Source organism: Monodon monoceros, unplaced genomic scaffold, assembly GCF_005190385.1.
Source record: "Monodon monoceros isolate NGI ecotype Baffin Bay Population unplaced genomic scaffold, NGI_Narwhal_1 Super_Scaffold_6, whole genome shotgun sequence".
Lineage (NCBI taxonomy): Eukaryota > Metazoa > Chordata > Mammalia > Artiodactyla > Monodontidae > Monodon > Monodon monoceros.
The window spans coordinates 79879546-79898397 of NW_021703783.1; the positions used below are offsets into that span (position 1 = coordinate 79879546).

General features: G+C 38.6%; 1 protein-coding gene across 2 annotated transcripts in view; it reads left to right on the forward strand.

The window, feature by feature from the left end:
- Positions 1–18852, forward strand: part of NR1H4 (nuclear receptor subfamily 1 group H member 4) — a 40598-nt gene that overhangs the window by 12709 nt on the left and 9037 nt on the right. The window contains exons 3-7 of one of the 2 annotated variants that reach the window (XM_029206369.1): positions 7867–8007; positions 9950–10083; positions 11583–11681; positions 12007–12106; positions 17124–17270. In XM_029206369.1, the coding sequence (XP_029062202.1) occupies positions 7867–8007; positions 9950–10083; positions 11583–11681; positions 12007–12106; positions 17124–17270 (621 nt within the window). Of the gene's footprint in view, positions 1–7866; positions 8020–9949; positions 10084–11582; positions 11682–12006; positions 12107–17123; positions 17271–18852 lie in introns of both variants that reach the window. The other variant, XM_029206368.1, reaches the window with a different exon arrangement.

Sequence of the window (18852 nt, forward strand, 5' to 3'; positions counted from 1 at the left end):
TATTGTTGTTTTGTTGATGAATTCCTATTATTTTATCATCATTATTCTTCTCTTCATCCAGCCCCCTTAATTTGGATCATACACTATTTTCAAAACTATCTCTCTTCCTATTAGTTAACTAATTAAGCCTCTAGCTGCTGGGAGTTTGAATTAATTAATTCAATTTTTTTCAGTAAATATAATTAAGTACCAACTATATGCCAGCCGCTATTCTAAGCCTACATGATACAGTGGTGAACAAAACAAAATTCCTGCTCTCACTTTCACCATTTTAAAGCAAAGTAGGAAAACAGTTTACATAATTGAGCTAAAATAGAAAAAAAGAGAAACCAGTAAAACAAACAAACAAAAAAGATTAAAAATACAAAAGCAATAAAATGGTATCTAAAAGAACATATAGAAAAAGGAAACGATAGAAGGGTGATTTCCAATGAATAAAAGTTGATATATCAAATAAATATAGAGCAATGATATAAGACAAACTGAAGACAATAGAAATTAGATTTAAATAAGAAAAAATGTTTAAACTAAATATATAAGCAATATATAAATAGGAAAGTAGCGACTAGAGGCCACTAGTCAGTATAAGCCTCCAGCTCCTGGGAGTTTGCCTACCTGGGAGTTTAAACTGCTGTTAAGGGCCTGAAAATCCCAACCCCTGCAGATGTTACCCTTGCCCTCAGTCTCCCAAGGATACCCAGTAGGGGTGAGGGTGTCCACGGATTTTTGCTTTCAACTCCTTTAGACAACTTCATCACTTGAACATTTTGTCAAAGCAATGAGTACATGTCATTCGAAAGTCAAACGGTAGAAAAGCCCCTGCCCAACCATTTCTGCCCCAAGTCCTGTTCCCCAGAGGCAACCACTGATAACCACTAGGGGTTTTGTGTTTTTTGTGTTTTGCATTTTGTTGTTTGATCATTTGGATAGGCTTTATTTCCACAGAACCATCTCCCCTCCTTACAAACACAGAATTAAAGATATAGAGAAGGCATACAATTTTTAAAATAATATTCCTTTATTATACTTTTCATATCCATGGAATTAGTAGTAATGGCTCTCTTTTATTTCTGATACTAGTAATTTGTGTCTTCTCTCTCTTTCTTGGTTAGCCTTGCTAGATATTTTTCAATTTTATTGACGTTTTTGGAGAACTAGCTTTGGTTTCATTGATTTTCTCTGTTGTATTCCTATTTTCTTTCTTTTTTTTTTTTTTTGTCGTACGCGGGCCTCTCACTGCCGTGTCCTCTCCTGTCGCGGAGCACAGGCTCTGGACCCGCAGGACCAGTGACCATGGCTCAAGGGCCCAGCCGCTCCACGGCACGTGGGATCTTCCCGGACCGGGGCACGAACCCGTGTCCCCTGCATCGGCAGGCGGACTCTCAACTACTGTGCCACCAGGGAAGCCCTGTATTCCTATTTTCAATTTCACTGATCCTGCTCTAACTTTTATTACTTCTCCTCTTCAGCTTACTTTGGATTTAATTTGCTCTCTTTTCTAGTTTCCTACGGTGGAAGTTTAGATTATTGGATTTTATGTATTTCTTTTCTAACGTATTCGGTTAATGCTATGAATTTTTCCTCTGAGTACTGCTTTTGCTATATCCCCCAAATTTTGATGAGTTGTATTTTCATTTTCATTTAGTTCATTTCTACGTTTTTCCTTTGATAGCCACCTCCGTATTTTAGATGTACTTTATGTGTAGCATTTCAGAAACACCTTGTTACTGAAACAGGTAGGACTAAGTGTAAAACATATCATATTTCTCTATTTCTGTAATCAAATTTAATCTTTCCCAGGCTCATAATCCCCCTGGCTGATGAGAAATTCCACTGGGGATATATTTGGGGATGCTCTTTTCCCCAGAAACATGCACAAATCTCAGGGGTCTTACACAGGGGGGAATATTTTGGTACTGGTTGGTATGCTCCTCGTTCACCTTTGAATTGATCCCTTGAGAGTGGACAACTCAGTCACCTTTTGACATGGGTATTTTATCTCAGGGTTTCCAAGGTCATGTTATTAGTATCTTCCTGTCCTCATCTCAGAGCTATCCCATTAGAGATTTGTCACCTCTCTAGAGGCTGTTTATGGGTGCTGGTCCAATACTCAGAGAACCTGTGAGACTCATCCCATTCTCAGGCTCTGGTGAAGTTCCCCAAACCTCTTTCCAGCTAAGCTGCCTCTGCTCCCCCAACTCTAAAAGCATTGACCTCCGCCTCCATCATCTTTGATACGATGCAGTGTAACCCTTTCAATGAGGGGTTGAAAACAAAAGCCCTATCCGAGAGTTATCTTTATCTAGAGGTAAACAACTTCAGGTTTTGTCTTAGCAAGTGAACATAAAAAGATGGCTACCCTCTTGGGATGGGATAGAAAAGCAAAAGACAACAAAACAGCAACCCCAAACCCCAAAACAATAGGACCAAGTATAAATCACACATGAATCACTTGATAAATCATCCTTTACATTAAAATTCCTAAAATTGTTGAAAAATACACATTTATGGACTCAGACAAACTGGGGAAAATAATGATTCTCAGTTATGGGCTGGACAGTTTCCACTGGAGACTCTTTATTTCATTTATCCTTATAGTGGCTCCTTGAGATAGTATTATCATCTCCTTTTTCCAAATAAAAATACCAACACTCAGAAATTCGCCCAGATCTCACAGCTATGAAAGAATGCAGTAGAACTGGTACTCAAATCTGCAGGACTCTTTTGTTTGTTTGTTTGTTTTGCAGTACGTGGGCCTCTCACTGTTGTGGCCTCTCCCGTTGCAGAGCAACAGGCTCTGGACGCGCAGGCTCAGCGGCCATGGCTCACGGGCGCAGCCGCTCTGCGGCATGTGGAATCTTCCCGGACCGGGGCACGAACCCGTGTCCGCTGCATCGGCAGGCGGACTCTCAACCACTGCGCCACCAGGGAAGCCCAGACTATGTTATTTTAATGAACTTTTATTTCACAGTATTTTTTTTTTTCCTAGAGGGAGTATAGAGGTTTGATGAATGCCCTTTGACTACTAAGTTGTTTGTTGATTTGCCTACTTTGGAGTGACATTAGGCAACTTCCAAAAATAATTCAAAGTCAGTTCTTTTTAAACTTATTTAAGAAAAAAAATTAGAAATTATAGTGATAAAAGTAAGTGTTGGAAAATCAGGTAGACTTTTTTTGTGGCTCCCTAACAGATAAAGGGGGAAAAAACCTTAAAAGCAACATTAACAAGAGCTAAATAGTCAAGAATAATTTTTATCAACTGCATCTCAAAAGTTTGAGAGTTTTTTGCTTTTTCAAAAACAACGACCTAAAACAGCTCCTGCCGGGCGATCAGGAGTCTATTACTGAGTTCTAAAAATTTCAGCGAACAACTCAAAGAGAGGAATTGAGATCCTAAAGCCCAAGAAACTGTGTGATGGAGACCAAAGCTTACCTGGTTCAGTATGGGCAGCTGTTCTGTCTAGTTTGTGCTACTTTGCAGTTTTCTACCAGCGAGACAGAGGTGGAGCAGACATCTGGAGTGGGGAGGGAGAACAGGATGTTTCTGAAGAAGCTTTGGAGATAGGGATGAAACTGTGGAGCACTTCACGTGCAAAATGGGATTTGGGGAGATTAATGTCAAAAGACAATTTTTAGGAATGTAATCTCCTAACTAGAAGGACAGCATAATATAGTGGTTAAGAGCATAGAGTATGGAACTGAGCCTATCAGCGTTCAAATCTGAGCTCTACCATTTACTATCTGTAGGACCTTGAGCAAATTACTTAATTTCTGTGTAACTCAGTCTCCTTACCTATAAGAGAGAGATAAGACTAGGTCTACCTCATAGGAGTGTTATTAGTGTTAAGTGAAACGCCATATGCAAAGTGTTTAAAAGTGCCTGCTACAAAATAAGTCCTGTACAAGTGGGTGGTGGAGTCCTTTTTATTCTATGGTCTGCTGAGGCAGAACTAAAAGCTGACTTTCTTTAGGCCATATTGGATGTTAAGATAACTAATTCCCCAGTCCTATGTGTTTGTTGCTGTTTAAAAAGTCAGGAGACCCTTAGAGGTTGAAACATCAACCAACATTTTATTGATTTCAAAGTAATGTGTGGCCTACTGTCAGTCCCTGGAGTCCAGTATGTGCATGTGTGTCTGTGTGGGCACGTATGTATGTATGAGTTGGGAGGAGGGTATGGTATGGGTTCTATCTGTATAAAGAAGCAGAAAAGCAGGATGTCCAATATTTTGCGTAACTGAGGGATCCATTTTACCATCCTATAGCTTATTCGCCTGCCACCCCAGGAAGCCCCCTAGCGCTACACACTCCCCTGAGGGCAATGCCAGCCCTGTCTATTCATCTTCGTTTACCAGGGAGCCTCTGTTCCTCAGTGAATTTCCTTTCCATTCATTTTCATATGACTTTTCTGATATGGGCATTGTTGAATATGCACTAGAGGCAGAGATATGTGTACGGATTGATTTGCATAAGTATAAATACAGTGTGTGTAGCCTTATTTAAATGATAGGATGATAACATTGTGTTGCCACCTCAGAGTGAAAGCTAATTAATTCAGCTATTGAGATGATAATGATTCCTTTCTCAGTTAATACCAGAGCAAAAACAACCTGCAGAATTGTCCTAGCACTGTTCCTTTGACTCATCCTGGAATAAGGAATTTTATTTCAGTTCATTATTGAGCTATCAATATCTATCATGGTTTTAGAGGGAACTGTGCCTGGGAGGGGCTGAAAATTAGTGGGAAGATTGACTCAAGTAAGCTAAAGTGGTCATTGAGATCAATCATTTGGTATCAGGAAAAAGTTCTTTTTTTCTTTTCTTTTCTTTCTTTCTTTTTTTGTCTGTAGTTTCTTTTGAATTACACGATGTGGTGTTTGCACTCCCAATATCAACACTGATCTGAAGCACAGTCTTTTTTTAGACTCTATGTGGTTGGATTTGACATTTAGGAAAATGGTAATACCATTCCTACTGAAAGTTATACCAGCTCACAAATTCAAAAGCAAGTCTATGACTTTTTTAACCTTCACATCTCTAACTTTTTCTTCAGCTTGTTTTCATATTGAGTTAGTTATCAAGTCCTGAATGTTCCTCTGTTTCCTGCCCCCCCACTCCCCGCCCCATATAGGTCAGGCATCAGTCACCCTCTGGCCATAACAGCCTCTTGCCTCCAGTCTCCGATCTCCCTGTCCCACCTTTCTTGACCTTGCCCCAAGGAGTCTTCCCAACACGCAGGTTAGGTTAGACCCTCCCCTGCCAAAACCCTTTAAAGGCTTCTCTCTCTCTCTACTTGATATAAAGATTCAACTTCTTTGCTTGGAATTCAACGGCATTTAACCATATTCTGTCCCACTACATGCCCTCATCCAGCTCCCACTAATTCTCCCCACACTCTACCCTCCCATCAAGATGGATTATCTACCCTTCCTTGGAATTTCCATAACTCCGTGCATTTGCTCATTTCCCAGACTGTCCTTCCTCCCTCAAAGTTCCTGTTTCAAAATCCTACTTATTCTCTGAGGTCCAGCTCAAATTCTACTTCCTTCATGAGGTCTTCTGTGATTCCCCCTACTTGGAATTAATCAGGGCCATTCCCAGCCCATATAATACCTTTTCCTCGAGACACTAGACTTTTAGCTGATGGGAAATTGTCATATTATACTTATTTTACTAGGACAATTTTTATTGCCTTCTGCTTGGAAAATTGTCATAACAAATGTGCAAATCTCCAAGTCTATGATGGAATTGCTGTCTCCCTTTAATGTGGCACATCCTTCACAAGCATTTAGTGTGGCCATGAAATGATCACTTTTTCATCAATAATTTATTACTTAATTAGCTATCCTGTCACTGTGCATTTTTATTGTGTTGTGATTTTACTTCTTTGTCTTCCCCCTAAGTTGGAAGCTCTGAGGGACAAGGAATGTTTTCTTCATCTTGGTATCTCCCTTGCATTCTCTGATGCAGCTTTCAGATAGTAGGTATTTAAGATTAAGTTATTCTACTCTCTTGTGATGCAAGGGGGGCAATTATAACATAGTGGTTAAGAGCGTGGGCTTTGGTGCATGACTGCCTGGATTTAAATCTTTTTAGTCCAATTATTAATCATGTTATCATGGCCAAAATATTTAACCTCTCTGTACCGTTTTTTTCATCTGTAACATGGGGACACATAATATTATCTTCATCATAAAATTGATATGGAGATTAAATAACTAAATGCAGGTGAAGTGGTTAGAACAACAGAGAGTGGGTGCTTAGTAAATGTCAGCTATTATTCCAACAGGCTGTTAAAATAGGAAGGACACTGCTGTCTCAATTTTGGCAAAGGTGTGAAGACAATAGATGCTACATTCCAAAGTGAGCCCATCTTGCAGTGGGTAGTTAAGAACTAGTTAAATCCCTCGCTTACTTTGAGGGTATGAAGTGAGCAGGAGTTGGAAGTTAGAGAGTGATCTTTAAAGCTTTTGGAACGTGTGATTAGTGTGCTAGGAATCCCACATTCCCATTGCAAAGGGGTGGGGTGTGGCTGTCTGCCCCTGGGGGCCACCGCTGGAAAGTATGGGACTTTTGTGAGGATTAGAAAAAGGTGTCCCCCTTCTCCAGATAAAATCTGTACACTAAGGAGGCCCTGCTGCCCCAGGCCCAATGGAAGGGTCTTCAACAGGATCACTCAAGGAGATTGACATGTATTCCCTGCAGCTGAGGGACATTGAAGATTGGCCTCTGACTTTCACCTGAGAAGTTGAAAGGGCAAGAGGGTGGGTGGCTGACTGCTCATAGGTAGGTGGGAGCAATTTTCTCTGAGTTTGTTGGAGCAGAGAAAACTGGCATGGGGTTGAGTCCATGGAGTGGAGGGACCTCAAAAGAAAGAGGATGCAGGTGAATTGCCGAATTCCAAGTTGCTGAAGAATGAGATGCAAGCCATGGGCTAGAAGAGAAACATATTTGCCCTCAACAAGGAACTGCAGAGGAAAGTATCCCAGTGATGGGAGGAGTTCTCAAAAGAACCCAAACCAAGGGAGAAAGAGTCAGTTTCCAAAACTTGCTAGATACAAACCAGCTTCTAACAACACCAGGCAAGTAAGCTCTTTCCTGTCACTTCTTCCCCTGCCTCCCCCAGCCCAATCCTTATTCACCACTCCACCTCGACTCCAGAAGTGTCAGGAACCATGGTCATCCAGGTCTATGGGTGGAGGAGGAAGAGGAGAAGCAGAAAGGAGGCCAGTCAGTCCCCTCCCCACCTCCAGGCAGCTGAACTGTAGCGGCTGTAGCTGTGGCTGTATGCTCTCCGGGGAGATGTTTATTTTAAAGCAAGGTTGGCATGTTTATTATTATACCAAGCTGCGTATATTAAGTACTGAATTGAAACCTCAATGCTCACTTCCGAGTCTGACCTCTGTATCCAGAACTGATCATTCAGTCAGCCTCTCTGCCTCAGCACAGCCCAGGAACACGGAATTTCACTAGTTCGGTTGTTTGCCTCTCTTTGTTCTCAACCAACCTGTAAACTGTAAGAGGGCAGTGATAACTTATTCACCCCTGTACCACCAGCACCTAGAGCTCATTAGTGCATAATGGTCTCCCAGTAAAGATACACTAATGAAAGTAATCTATCTTTTAAAACAAACCAAGATTTTTCCAAAGAGAGGCTATAATTCAAATGTGTCTTTATTTTTGAGAAATAAATCATTAACAACAGCAGCCATCTGGACCGTGCAGCACAGCCAAAAGTACATTTGTCATCGATATGTTCGAGGATGGTCTGGGAGCCCCACGGGGGTTCATGAGAAAAATGCTGTGGCATCTCTCAATCCAAGTGTGTTGTTTGGAGCCTCTTACTTCTTTCTGTTTCTTCCCCAGGTTTCTTCAGGAGAAGCATTACCAAAAATGCCGTGTACAAGTGTAAAAACGGGGGCAACTGTGTGATGGACATGTACATGCGAAGGAAGTGCCAAGAGTGTCGACTAAGGAAATGCAAAGAGATGGGAATGTTGGCTGAATGTATGTATACAGGTATTCGCAACAAGCAATTAAATTCCACTAAAAATCTCTTAAGGAGGCAGATGTCAGGTAACTCACATGATTAGAATTGTACGTCACATATTAAAGAAGAGACTTACTAAGCCGTCTAAGTTCTTGAAAAGGGTAATGAACCACTGAAATTGTCTAAACTGTCAGCTAAAGAGCATCTTATGCACCTGAAAGAAACAGCTGTGTTTTGGTGTCCATTGTTGCCATGAATTATATGTGAAGTGAAATGGCATTAACATACAGTCAAAGTAACATGTTTTAATAAGCTACAAAGAATGACAGTCTAAATGTTTCCTCCAAATATGATTTAATATCCTTCTTATTTATTGTTTAATCAGCATAAAAATTCACAGTTGTGGGAAAAATTAAGAATGTTCTATAAGGTGTAACTGCCTCTGAATTGTCTAAATAGAGTTTTAAACCTAGTCATTTTATTAAGACTCCTTTTTCTCTTAGTGCAGCTTTGAACCAATTTGTATAAGTTTACACAGGAAATTACTCCGAGTTTTAATATAATTCGGTCCTTCAATCAGATAAAGAGACACTGTATTAACTGCTGGCTTTGTGAGAAACCATAATCTTCATCAAAATTTGGAATGCATGCTCGTACATAACATATTAATTTTTCATTCTGCAAATTCTACAGACCACTCAGATTCTGAGATATGTCCTATTCCTGCTCAAAACACAAATAGACAAACAAACGTCACCAAGGGGATGATAACATTCAGAGAGGGAATGCCACATGAAATAAAAGCCTTTGGAAGGTGACTCCAGTTCTATTGTTCCCCAACTGCAGGCAACTGGGATGGACCCAAAGAAATAACGCGTGCAGGAGGGGGGTAAAAATAGGTCAGTGTAAATAATCCAGCTCTGGATGGATGAAAATTTTATAGTGCCCGATCACAATCTCTTCTTAGCGTATATGAAACAAGAGACTGCAGTAGGGGCTGTGGCTGGAATCCAATCTTGCAGTGGAAAGACTTACTTCGATCCTGGGTGGTTCATGTTCCTCATCACTTAAATATGAACCTGTTCCAGCAAAGTCCTGAGGACATTTTTCATGACTCCACCTACAAGAGTCTATAATGTTATTTACGAAAACACAAACTTATCTAGTAACAGATATAAGAGCTTTTGTATGATCCTATAAAATAAATACCCTGGACAAAGAAACTCTTGGAACTTCGTTTCATTAACATTGAGAGAATAAGGAAGTTAAATAGGAACATGGGAGATTGTTCTTCATTATTTTACTAGTTCTGTTTAAGTGTAAATTTATGGTGATATTGTATGATTATTCAAAAGAAAATTTCAAAGTCCCCTGGAGATATTTTCATCTGTATCTATATTCTTAATAATTTATACAGTTCTGAAAATTAACAGGACTTTAAAATTTTTCCCTAAAGGATGTTGACATCATTTTACTCAACACATTTACTTTTGTGTTTAATGTGAAATTGGATCTACTTCTTACAGTACAGTTATGTAAACATCGATGGAAAACAATATTAATCCTATGTTTTGAAACACTAGCTTTCAAGGCCCCCTAGGCCAGGAAGAGGGTGAGTGTCATTCACCTTTTTTATTGAATACCTTACATTTGTACAATGCTCTGGTGTTACAGATTCTTTGCAGAAAGCTCATTTAAAAAAATGACCTAATGATATTTAATCTACAGATAACTCTGTGGGTTAAATATTATTCTCATTTTACCAAGGAAGAAACTGAGGCTCTCAGGAGATACATTTATTTTTCAAGACCAAGTCTTAAAGTGTCAGTAGGGCTAGAATTAGCTCTGTGCTAAATGGCAAAGGAGACCTTTTGAGCGGACCACACCTCAGCTGCCTTGGGACCACAAACCCAACAGGACTTTCCTTGGATGGCCAAGACTCTCTGTTTATGTTTTCAGGCTTGTTAACTGACATTCAGTGCAAATCTAAAAGACTGAGGAAAAACGTGAAGCAGCACGCAGATCAGACCATTAACGAAGACAGTGAAGGACGTGACTTGCGACAAGTGACCTCGACAACTAAGTCATGCAGGGTAATGACGGGCCAGTGCGTCCACCATAGCCGGTGGCCACTGAGCTTCTAGGATGTTGTGACTTGGGTGGGGAGCTTTCACACCAGGGCCACAGCCACAAGCAGAATTTCATTTCAAGTGTGCATCAAAAGCTTTTTAGTCAAGAGAGTAATACATGCTTCCATGTAAAAATTCAAAGGATAGCAGTTACGTAAACATGGATGAAGTAAAATCAGTGAAAGTTCTCCATCTCCCTGATCCCATTCTCCTCCTGCTTCCCAGAGGTAACCGGTGGGAATGGTTTGGGCTTTAAAACAAGTGTCGATGACATTTCTTTCCCTGTCAGTGAGAAGGGAGGCTGAGACTGGAAAGGATGTGGACTCAACAGGGGTCTGTGGATTAGTCCTTATCGAGGGGTAAAACAGGGTGAATACACATCTGTGGGTAAATAGAGAAAGGCCCTTCTCCCTGAGGTCACAAATTACTCAAGAAATTCTTTGAGTGACTCAGGACAAAATAGAGGAACAGCATCTTGGATGCTTAGCCAAACATGTTGTGATAATTCACAGAACATTTGGAGGAATTTTAATTTGCCATTAGTTGAAAAACCTATAATCCATGATTGATTAAGTCACACCCTTCTCAATATTTATTATACTACTGACAAAGAAAATTTCATCCATGTTTAGTTTTGCAAATACGTTATTTTGTGTTCATTTCATAAAAAATAATTTTATGTAAAAAGTACAGTTGACCTTTGAACAACTTGGGGGGGTAGTTAGGGATGTCCACCCTCGGGCAGTCGAAAATCCACATATAATTTCACAGTCTGGCCCTCCCGTAACCTCAGTTCTGCCCCTGTGAATTCAACCAACCACAGATTCTGTAGTGCAGTAGAACATGTTTAGTAAAAGAAATCTGTGTATAAGTAGACCCATGCAGTTCAAACCTTGTGTTGTTCAAGGGTCAGCTGTATTACTTTGTCATAGTGCTTCACCAATAACACTTTGGTAAAGGAAGCAACAAGTCGACACTATTATTCACACTCATCAAAAGATGCTAATCAGGGGGAAAGAGGTGTTTGTGGTCTGAATTGTCCAGATTGATGACTCACTACTTTGGGGGTTGGCAACAGTTCTGTAAAGGGCCAGATATTTTAGGCCTTGGCCACATGGTCTCTGTGAGAACTACTCAACTCTGCTATGGTAGTAGGCCTGATAGGCTTCATATCCTGATTATTATTTATTCACAAGAAATACATGAAAGGAATATTTTGTTATCCCTGTTTTATAGATAGGAAAATTACCCACTTGGGACAAATTTAGTGAAATGTGATGTGGCTTGCCCAAGGAACTAGAGAAAGCAATTACACCTTATAACAGAGTGCATGCACAGTTTCTGCCGTATTTAGGGCTTTTTTCAACAATTTCTGCTAGTGGTTTACTCCAGATGAGGGTACACATGGGAAACGTGCCTTATAACTAGCTTCCCTGACACCTTTCATTTTTTTGCCAGTGTAGGAGAAAACTGAACTCACCCCAGATCAACAGAATCTTCTTCATTATATTATGGATTCATACAGCAAGCAGAGGATGCCTCAGGAAATAACAAATAAAATTGTATGTACAGTATCTGAAGATACATGGGTTTAAAGTTAATATTTTCTGGAGCTTTTACTACCTTGGGGGTCAAATTCATATATGAATATGTTATTTAAAATGATGAGGGCTTAGAATTTAAGTTGTACATTTAAACTTTTTGCAGCATTAAACAAAGAGTAAGAAGTCTCATACCTAGCTTGATAATAGTAATTGTTCTCCAAGGATCTGAAAAATTTGAGCTGGGTCTTAAAATTTATTATCTAAATATGGTTCTATAGTGTAACAATATTATATTGATTTCTCCTTCTATCTACTTATTGTTTGCTTTCTTCTTAAAATTTAGTTAAAAGAAGAATTCAGTGCAGAAGAAAATTTTCTCATTTTAACTGAAATGGCTACCAGTCATGTACAGATTCTCGTAGAATTCACAAAAAAACTTCCAGGTATTTTTACATGTAGTTACTTTTCTACTACACTGTACAATATTCTTGTGACATTGAGAGGCAGGTCAGTTCATTGTAAAAAGGGAGTAATGCCACATCTGCTTTATAGCTTTTTATTTATTTACTTATTTTTAAAATTTTATTTATTTATTTATTTTATTTTTGGCTGCATTGGGTCTTTGTTACCGTGCGCGGGCTTTCTCTAGCTGTGGTGGTCCCGGGCTACTCTTCCGTGCGGTGCACGGGCTTCTCATTGCCATGGCTTCTCTTGTTGCGGAGCATGGGCTCTAGGAGCGTGGGCTTCAGTAGTTGTGGTACGTGGGCTCAGTAGTTGTGGTGCACAGATTTAGTTGTTCCATGGCATGTGGGATCTTCCCGGACCAGGGCTTGAACCCGTGTCCTCTGCATTGGCAGGTGGATTCTTAACCACTGTGCCACCAGGGAAGTCTCCCACATCTGCTTTGAATTAATGTGTCTAATTACTATAGACAAAAAATATTAGAGCCAGATAGGATATTTTAAATTATAATAATTCTCCAAATCAATAGATTAAAAAATTGAGACTTTCCAAAGTTGTCGTTCATCCATTTATTCATTTAATAAGCATTTTTTTGAAATGTACTCTATGCTAAGTACCTAGCAATTACCATCAAGGAGAGTGATTAAAGGCTAAAATTTTAAAAAACCCAAAAAAAAAACATGTATACAAAGTGCTGTTGAACAGAGAGAAAATGATTCCTAATTGTATCTGAGAAAGACAGGGAGACTTCAGAAAGAATCATATTTGAGTGTAAAAGAAAAAATGGTTTTTCCCGGTGGTATGAAAGAGAAGGGGCATTCCAAGTCGAGAGATCTGCTTGTGAAAAGGTAATGAGGCATGAACAAGAATAGGATTATTAGAAATAGAAGAGAAGATTCAGTGTAGCTATAGAATAATGTCTGTGGTGAGCTCCTTGGCTAGACATAAGGCAAGTTGGTACCAGACTGATAAGGATGCCCTGGATGGTAAGAAGTTTTTGGTGGCTTTTTTTTTTTTCTTTTTGAGAGGAACATAATGAGATTTATGTTATAGATATATGGCTTTATTGGGTTTGTGTAAGATGGATTTGAATGAGGAGGGACTGCAGGCAGGGAGGATCGGTTAGTATGCTACTGCACCAGTCCAGGTAGAGGGCTTGAAATAAAGCAATAGCAGTGGGAGAGAGAAGAGGAAACAAAATGAAGAGAGACTCAAAGATTGGTAGGGCTTGATGAACAAGGGTGTGAATGGGATGAGGGAAAGGGAGTTATCCATAGTCATTTAGATGGTGCCAGTACAGAAAGTGAAATTCAAGGTTCTTGTCTCCCAGTGCCACTCCTCCCCCATTCTTTCAGCCACATTATCAATGCTCTATAAGCCAATAGGTTTAAGTTGTTTCAGTGTTTTTAAAATATTTTAGTACATTAGAATCCATGGTCTAGTAGAGTATAATAAATATCTTGCATAGCGACATAACACTGTAATATTAAATTACAGAAGGTGACTTCTGATGTAGGATTTTAATTAGACAGTTTAATTTGCTTTCTTTTGTCAGCATTATGCTATTATTTTATTAAATGTGTCATGGATAGACATAAGCTTATATAAAAGTCATAAGATGTGGGGAGAAAGTTCTTGTTATCATTGAAACATTAATATTCTCTCATTTATTAACAATGAAAGAGAAACTTAATTGTTATATGCTAATTTGGCTGAAGGCAATCATGATTAAAAAAAAGATTACACGAGAGTGATAACTGTGAGGGGAGAACTGGGAAAGGGAGAATATGATGTTCTTTGTTGTTTATGGGAAAAGGTTTTTCAGTTCAAATGGTCAGTTGGTATTGAATCAGGAAATAATTGAAGGCGAAAAAGTATCTTATTCATAGGAAGGTAACTTATCTGAAAGCAATGGCAATATCTTACACACTTCTTCATTTCCAGTGCCTAATCTATTTCCTGAGGGAGAGAAAGAGTACAATTAATGCATGTTTAACGAGTAAAGTAGAAGGAAAAAAATTTAAATGCAGCAGGAAATAAAAGGCAAGAAAACCTTGAGAAAGAAAAAAATGTCTTTTAACAATAATTATAGAAATGACAACATTATTATATATAGTAATAATAGTGATATATAATACCAATAGGAAAGTGTGTTTTGTGAAAGACCCAGCTGAGTCACTCCTTTCAGCAGTTCATTGAGCATAACCTGTGCCAGGCACTGTCCAGGGTGCTGGAGACTCAGCATGGCTCCTGCCCTCAAAGGAGCTCTTAGGTTCTCTAAAGTAGTGACTTTTTGAAGAGTCCTAAAAAAAGACTCAAGTTCTCAGAACAGGGGAAGGTTATTCATTATCAGCAGGAAAAGAGATGGTCAATGCAGAGCTGCTACTTAGAGAAGATGTTCTGCTGCTCTCATTGATCAGGCATTTGTGACACTGAGGTGAAAATGAGACTTAGGACTGATTTAAGTTTCTAGGTTATATTTTAGGAAGAGAAACAAAGGGACATACCTTCTAAGAGAGTGATTCAGAATCTTGGGTAGAGGGAGACAGGGAGTATAGATTGAAAAAGCCTGTTCTTTACTCTCACGACCTGATTTTACACTTGGGGAAAAATGCAAATTATAGAAAGGGACTTAAATATTTGCTTATCAACATAGGGGTTGAATTTAGAAGATCAATGGACTTTGATAAAAAGTCCTACCAGATACTGCTGAACTGAATGAATAAGCATTTTCAGAACTCTAATGGAAAACTGATGAATTCATAAAAGTGCTCACAAAAGATCAAGATGAAAAAAATTAATTACACGGGACTGAGTGAACTGATGAGGATGATTATAATTTTTGTGACTTTCTGTTTGAATTAAAAAAAAAAAAAAGTCCTACCGGAGACCTTTCCAAACATCCTTAAAATCATGCCTCGGAGAGCTGGACCATCTCGGAAGGCAGGCTCAGCAGGCAGGAAAAGAAGGACATTTCCACCCCATTTTTAAAGTTTTGTATACAAAAACTCCAAATAGATTGGTACCCATTGTAAGTAATTCAATCATGCAATTCAAACAATGCAGAAATTTATGGACCAGAAAGTTAAAGTCCCCTTCACAGCCATCCGTATCATCTTTATTATAGGCAACTATTGACAGAAGTCTGGTTTGATTTCTTTCATATATTTTAACCTATACACACATACACATACATAGGTTGTTGTTTTTAAACATGTAAGTGAGATTATATAGTACATATTTGTTTTGGGGTATCGTTTTTTCTTTAACATCTTCCCATATATGTATACCAGCCTCATGCTTTTAACAGTTGTATAGTATTCCATTGTAATAATAATAGTTAACATTATTTAAGTATTTGCTGCATGTCAAGAATTGTACTAAGCATTTAATATGATTGCCTCATTAATACTTCTGCCAGTCCTAAGGGGTGGGTGCTTTTATAATCCCTATTTTGGAGATGAGGAAACTGAGACACTAAGAGATTGAGTACATTTCCCAAGACCACAAAGATAGTAAGCGTCAGAGACAGAATTTTATTCTAGGCAATCTGATTTTAGAGACCTTATTTTATACTGCCCTCCTATGGATCTACCATAATTTATTTAAGTAATCACCATTAATGGACTCCTGCTATGTTTTCAGTTCTTCAATTCATTCATTTATTCATTGAGCAAGTATTTTTGAATGCCTACCATCAAGGTAGTGACTTTTAATCCTTAGCATTACTCTCTTCTCTGAACTCCTTTGTTATTTAATGTTTTTCTAGGGCATTTAGACCCTGATGGCATTAGTTTATCTCTATTTGTGTTTTGTGTGTCTATGTGTCTGTGTGTACATATATGCATGTAAATTTGTGTTTGTTTCCATTTCATTCATTTAGTCATTATTAACTTGCTGAATAGTCACTATTCAACAAAAAATTCTTGGATACCTATTATATGCCAGGCACTTGGGATACAAAAGTGAATAAAACAGGCAAAGTCTCTGTCCCCAAGAAGTTTATACTCCAGGAGAGGTGGCAGATAATTAACAAATAAGCAAATAAACTTATAATATCATGTCAGGCAGTAGTAAGTTTTATGAATGAAAATAAAGCAGGGAGGGACTAGTGAGTGCTGGGGAGTACTATTTTAGGTAGGGTCACCTTGAAGCAGAGGCCTGCATACACTGAGGGAGTGGGGCATGGGGATAGCTGGGGAAGAGCATACACCCTGAGGCAAAATCAGACTTGTATATTCACCACAGAGCCAGAGGTCTGTGTGGCTGGAGCACAACAACTGAGGAGGAGGTGATAAAGGAGAAAGTGAGGTCAGAGAGGCCACTGGGGACTATAGCATATAAGCCTGCATAAGGACTTTGGATTTTCTGGGCAGTGTTATATTTCTTCAGGTCATCAGTTTTTTCCCATATGTCTCTGATTTTCCCTACCCCACATGTGCAGTGCTGAGCTCAGAGCAGATACCTCAGCATGGCCCTGATTGGTTTTTTGGCGGGCGGGGTGGAATGCTACCCATTCTTCACATTGATTAAAGACTCAACGAGTTGGCCAAATATTCATTTAAACCTCTGAATACATGTAAAATGTTTTCTGGCTTGTGGATGCTTCCATTCTGCAGAGTTGACCCTCTCTGACCCTCTCTGATGTGACAAGATATGACTAAAATAATGGCTCAAAGAGAATCTACTTTATCTCCAATATTTCATCTAAATCAGCCTGTCTCTTCCATAGTATATAAGTATACATATTTGGTATGGACTTGATATCCTCTTTAGTCTGGACTTGTTAAATAAATCCTGCTCAATGAAGATAAAAGTCAGCTTCTATTTGGGGGAGTACAATAGATACTTATTGACTCAGTTTAGCTGCTCAATCTTAAAACAATTACAAAATCACTTTATGGAAAGGTTTTATCAATGGGGATGATGGTGATGATGAAATACTGTTATACAACATTCACAATTTTTGATACTGATTTGATTATCATCTTCACTCAGGGTTTCAGACATTGGACCATGAAGATCAGATTGCTTTGCTGAAAGGGTCTGCAGTTGAAGCTATGTTTCTCCGTTCAGCTGAGATTTTCAGTAAGAAACTTCCAGCTGGACATGCTGACCTATTGGAAGAGAGAATTCGAAAGAGCGGTAAGTAATTTGGCTAATGGTAAAAAATTTGTTCCTGCAAGTAAGAATTTGTACATCCCATGAAGGCAGGCCTCTTGCCTATCTTATGCAGTTATATGCCCACTGTGACTAGCATAGAGAACGATACTAAAAAGAATAGATGAGAATTTAGTGACTTGGTTCAAAAATTCTTGTTGTAATAGCAAAATACCAAAAATACTCTTTTCACTGCATTAAGATGAAGGACCAAAGGAGAAATTTTTTAAAGATTGGAATATTAGTCTGATTTTTAAAATAGCCTAAAGGAGCTGGGATTATTCAGTCTAGAAAAAGGTTCATTTATTCAAAATCTTCAGGTATGAATGACTATGTATCAAACTATTATCCATCTCGATGCAAAGCAAAATAAGAAATAATACTAATAGCAACACTTATACATAATTTATTAGGTTTCAGACACTGTTCTGAATACTTTATATGTATTGGTTCATCAAATCCTCATAAAAATCCTATAAGTTCTGGTATTATTCCCATTTTATAGATGAGAAAACTGAGACAGAGAGTGGTTAAATAACTTTTCCAGAGACAGACATGAAGCCTGACTTCAGAAGCCATATATATTAACCACTATACTCTACTGCCTCTCAAGAGATGAAAATGAAATAATAATGAATAACACAATTTAACTTACTATGGAGGAATACTGTGACAGGGAGGGTATGGAGATGACAATGTATGGTCTTTGTCCTCCAGGAACTCACAGACTAGTGGGGAAGGTGTACAAGCAAGTGATTCTAAATCAATGTGCAGTGTAATAGGGACTATAAGGAATGTGTATATAAAATGAAATTGAAGCGTAAAGATGTGCCTGCCTTCCTGTGAATCTACTTGGTGAGTCACAAAAGGCATACAAAGTTGACAATTGAACAATGGAACTTGTCAAGAACAAGTTAAGAACTTGTCAAGCCACAAAAGTCTGAGAAAGGCATTCCAAGAGATATAGCCATTATAACATAATAATATAGAAATTGCAGGTACAAAGATGTGGAGAAATGAGAGAGCATCTGTGTATAGGACTCACAAATACCTTGATATTGCTGGAAAATAATATTTGTGGAGCTGAAAATGTAGTGAGTACTAGATTATTAAAGATGGCAAATACCACAAAAGGAGCTTTAGTTCTTATATAATGGGGATTCTTGGTAATATTCTGAGCAACTATGATACGACCATAGCAGTACTGTGGAAGATCTTTCTAGCAGTAATTTGAAGGAAGGTTTGGAGGAATTGAGACAAGAGGCACGTCTCTATAAAGAGACCAATGCAATAACTAGGTGAGAAAACATGAGGGTCTTGCAGGTTAAAAATATGTAGTGATCAAAAAGAAAAAACCTTGCTTGAGAACATAAGTTTCAGAACTTGTGATACTGCAAGTTTCAGAAGAGTTCAAGAATGAAGTTTTCCAGAACACAATCTGTATGAATAAAATGCATGCCTCCAGCTCATAATAAGATAATTTACCCAAACCTCAACCACATATTGTGACAATAAAAACCATCCAAACTCACATGCTGCTTCGTATTTTATTATCTATAATGATGCT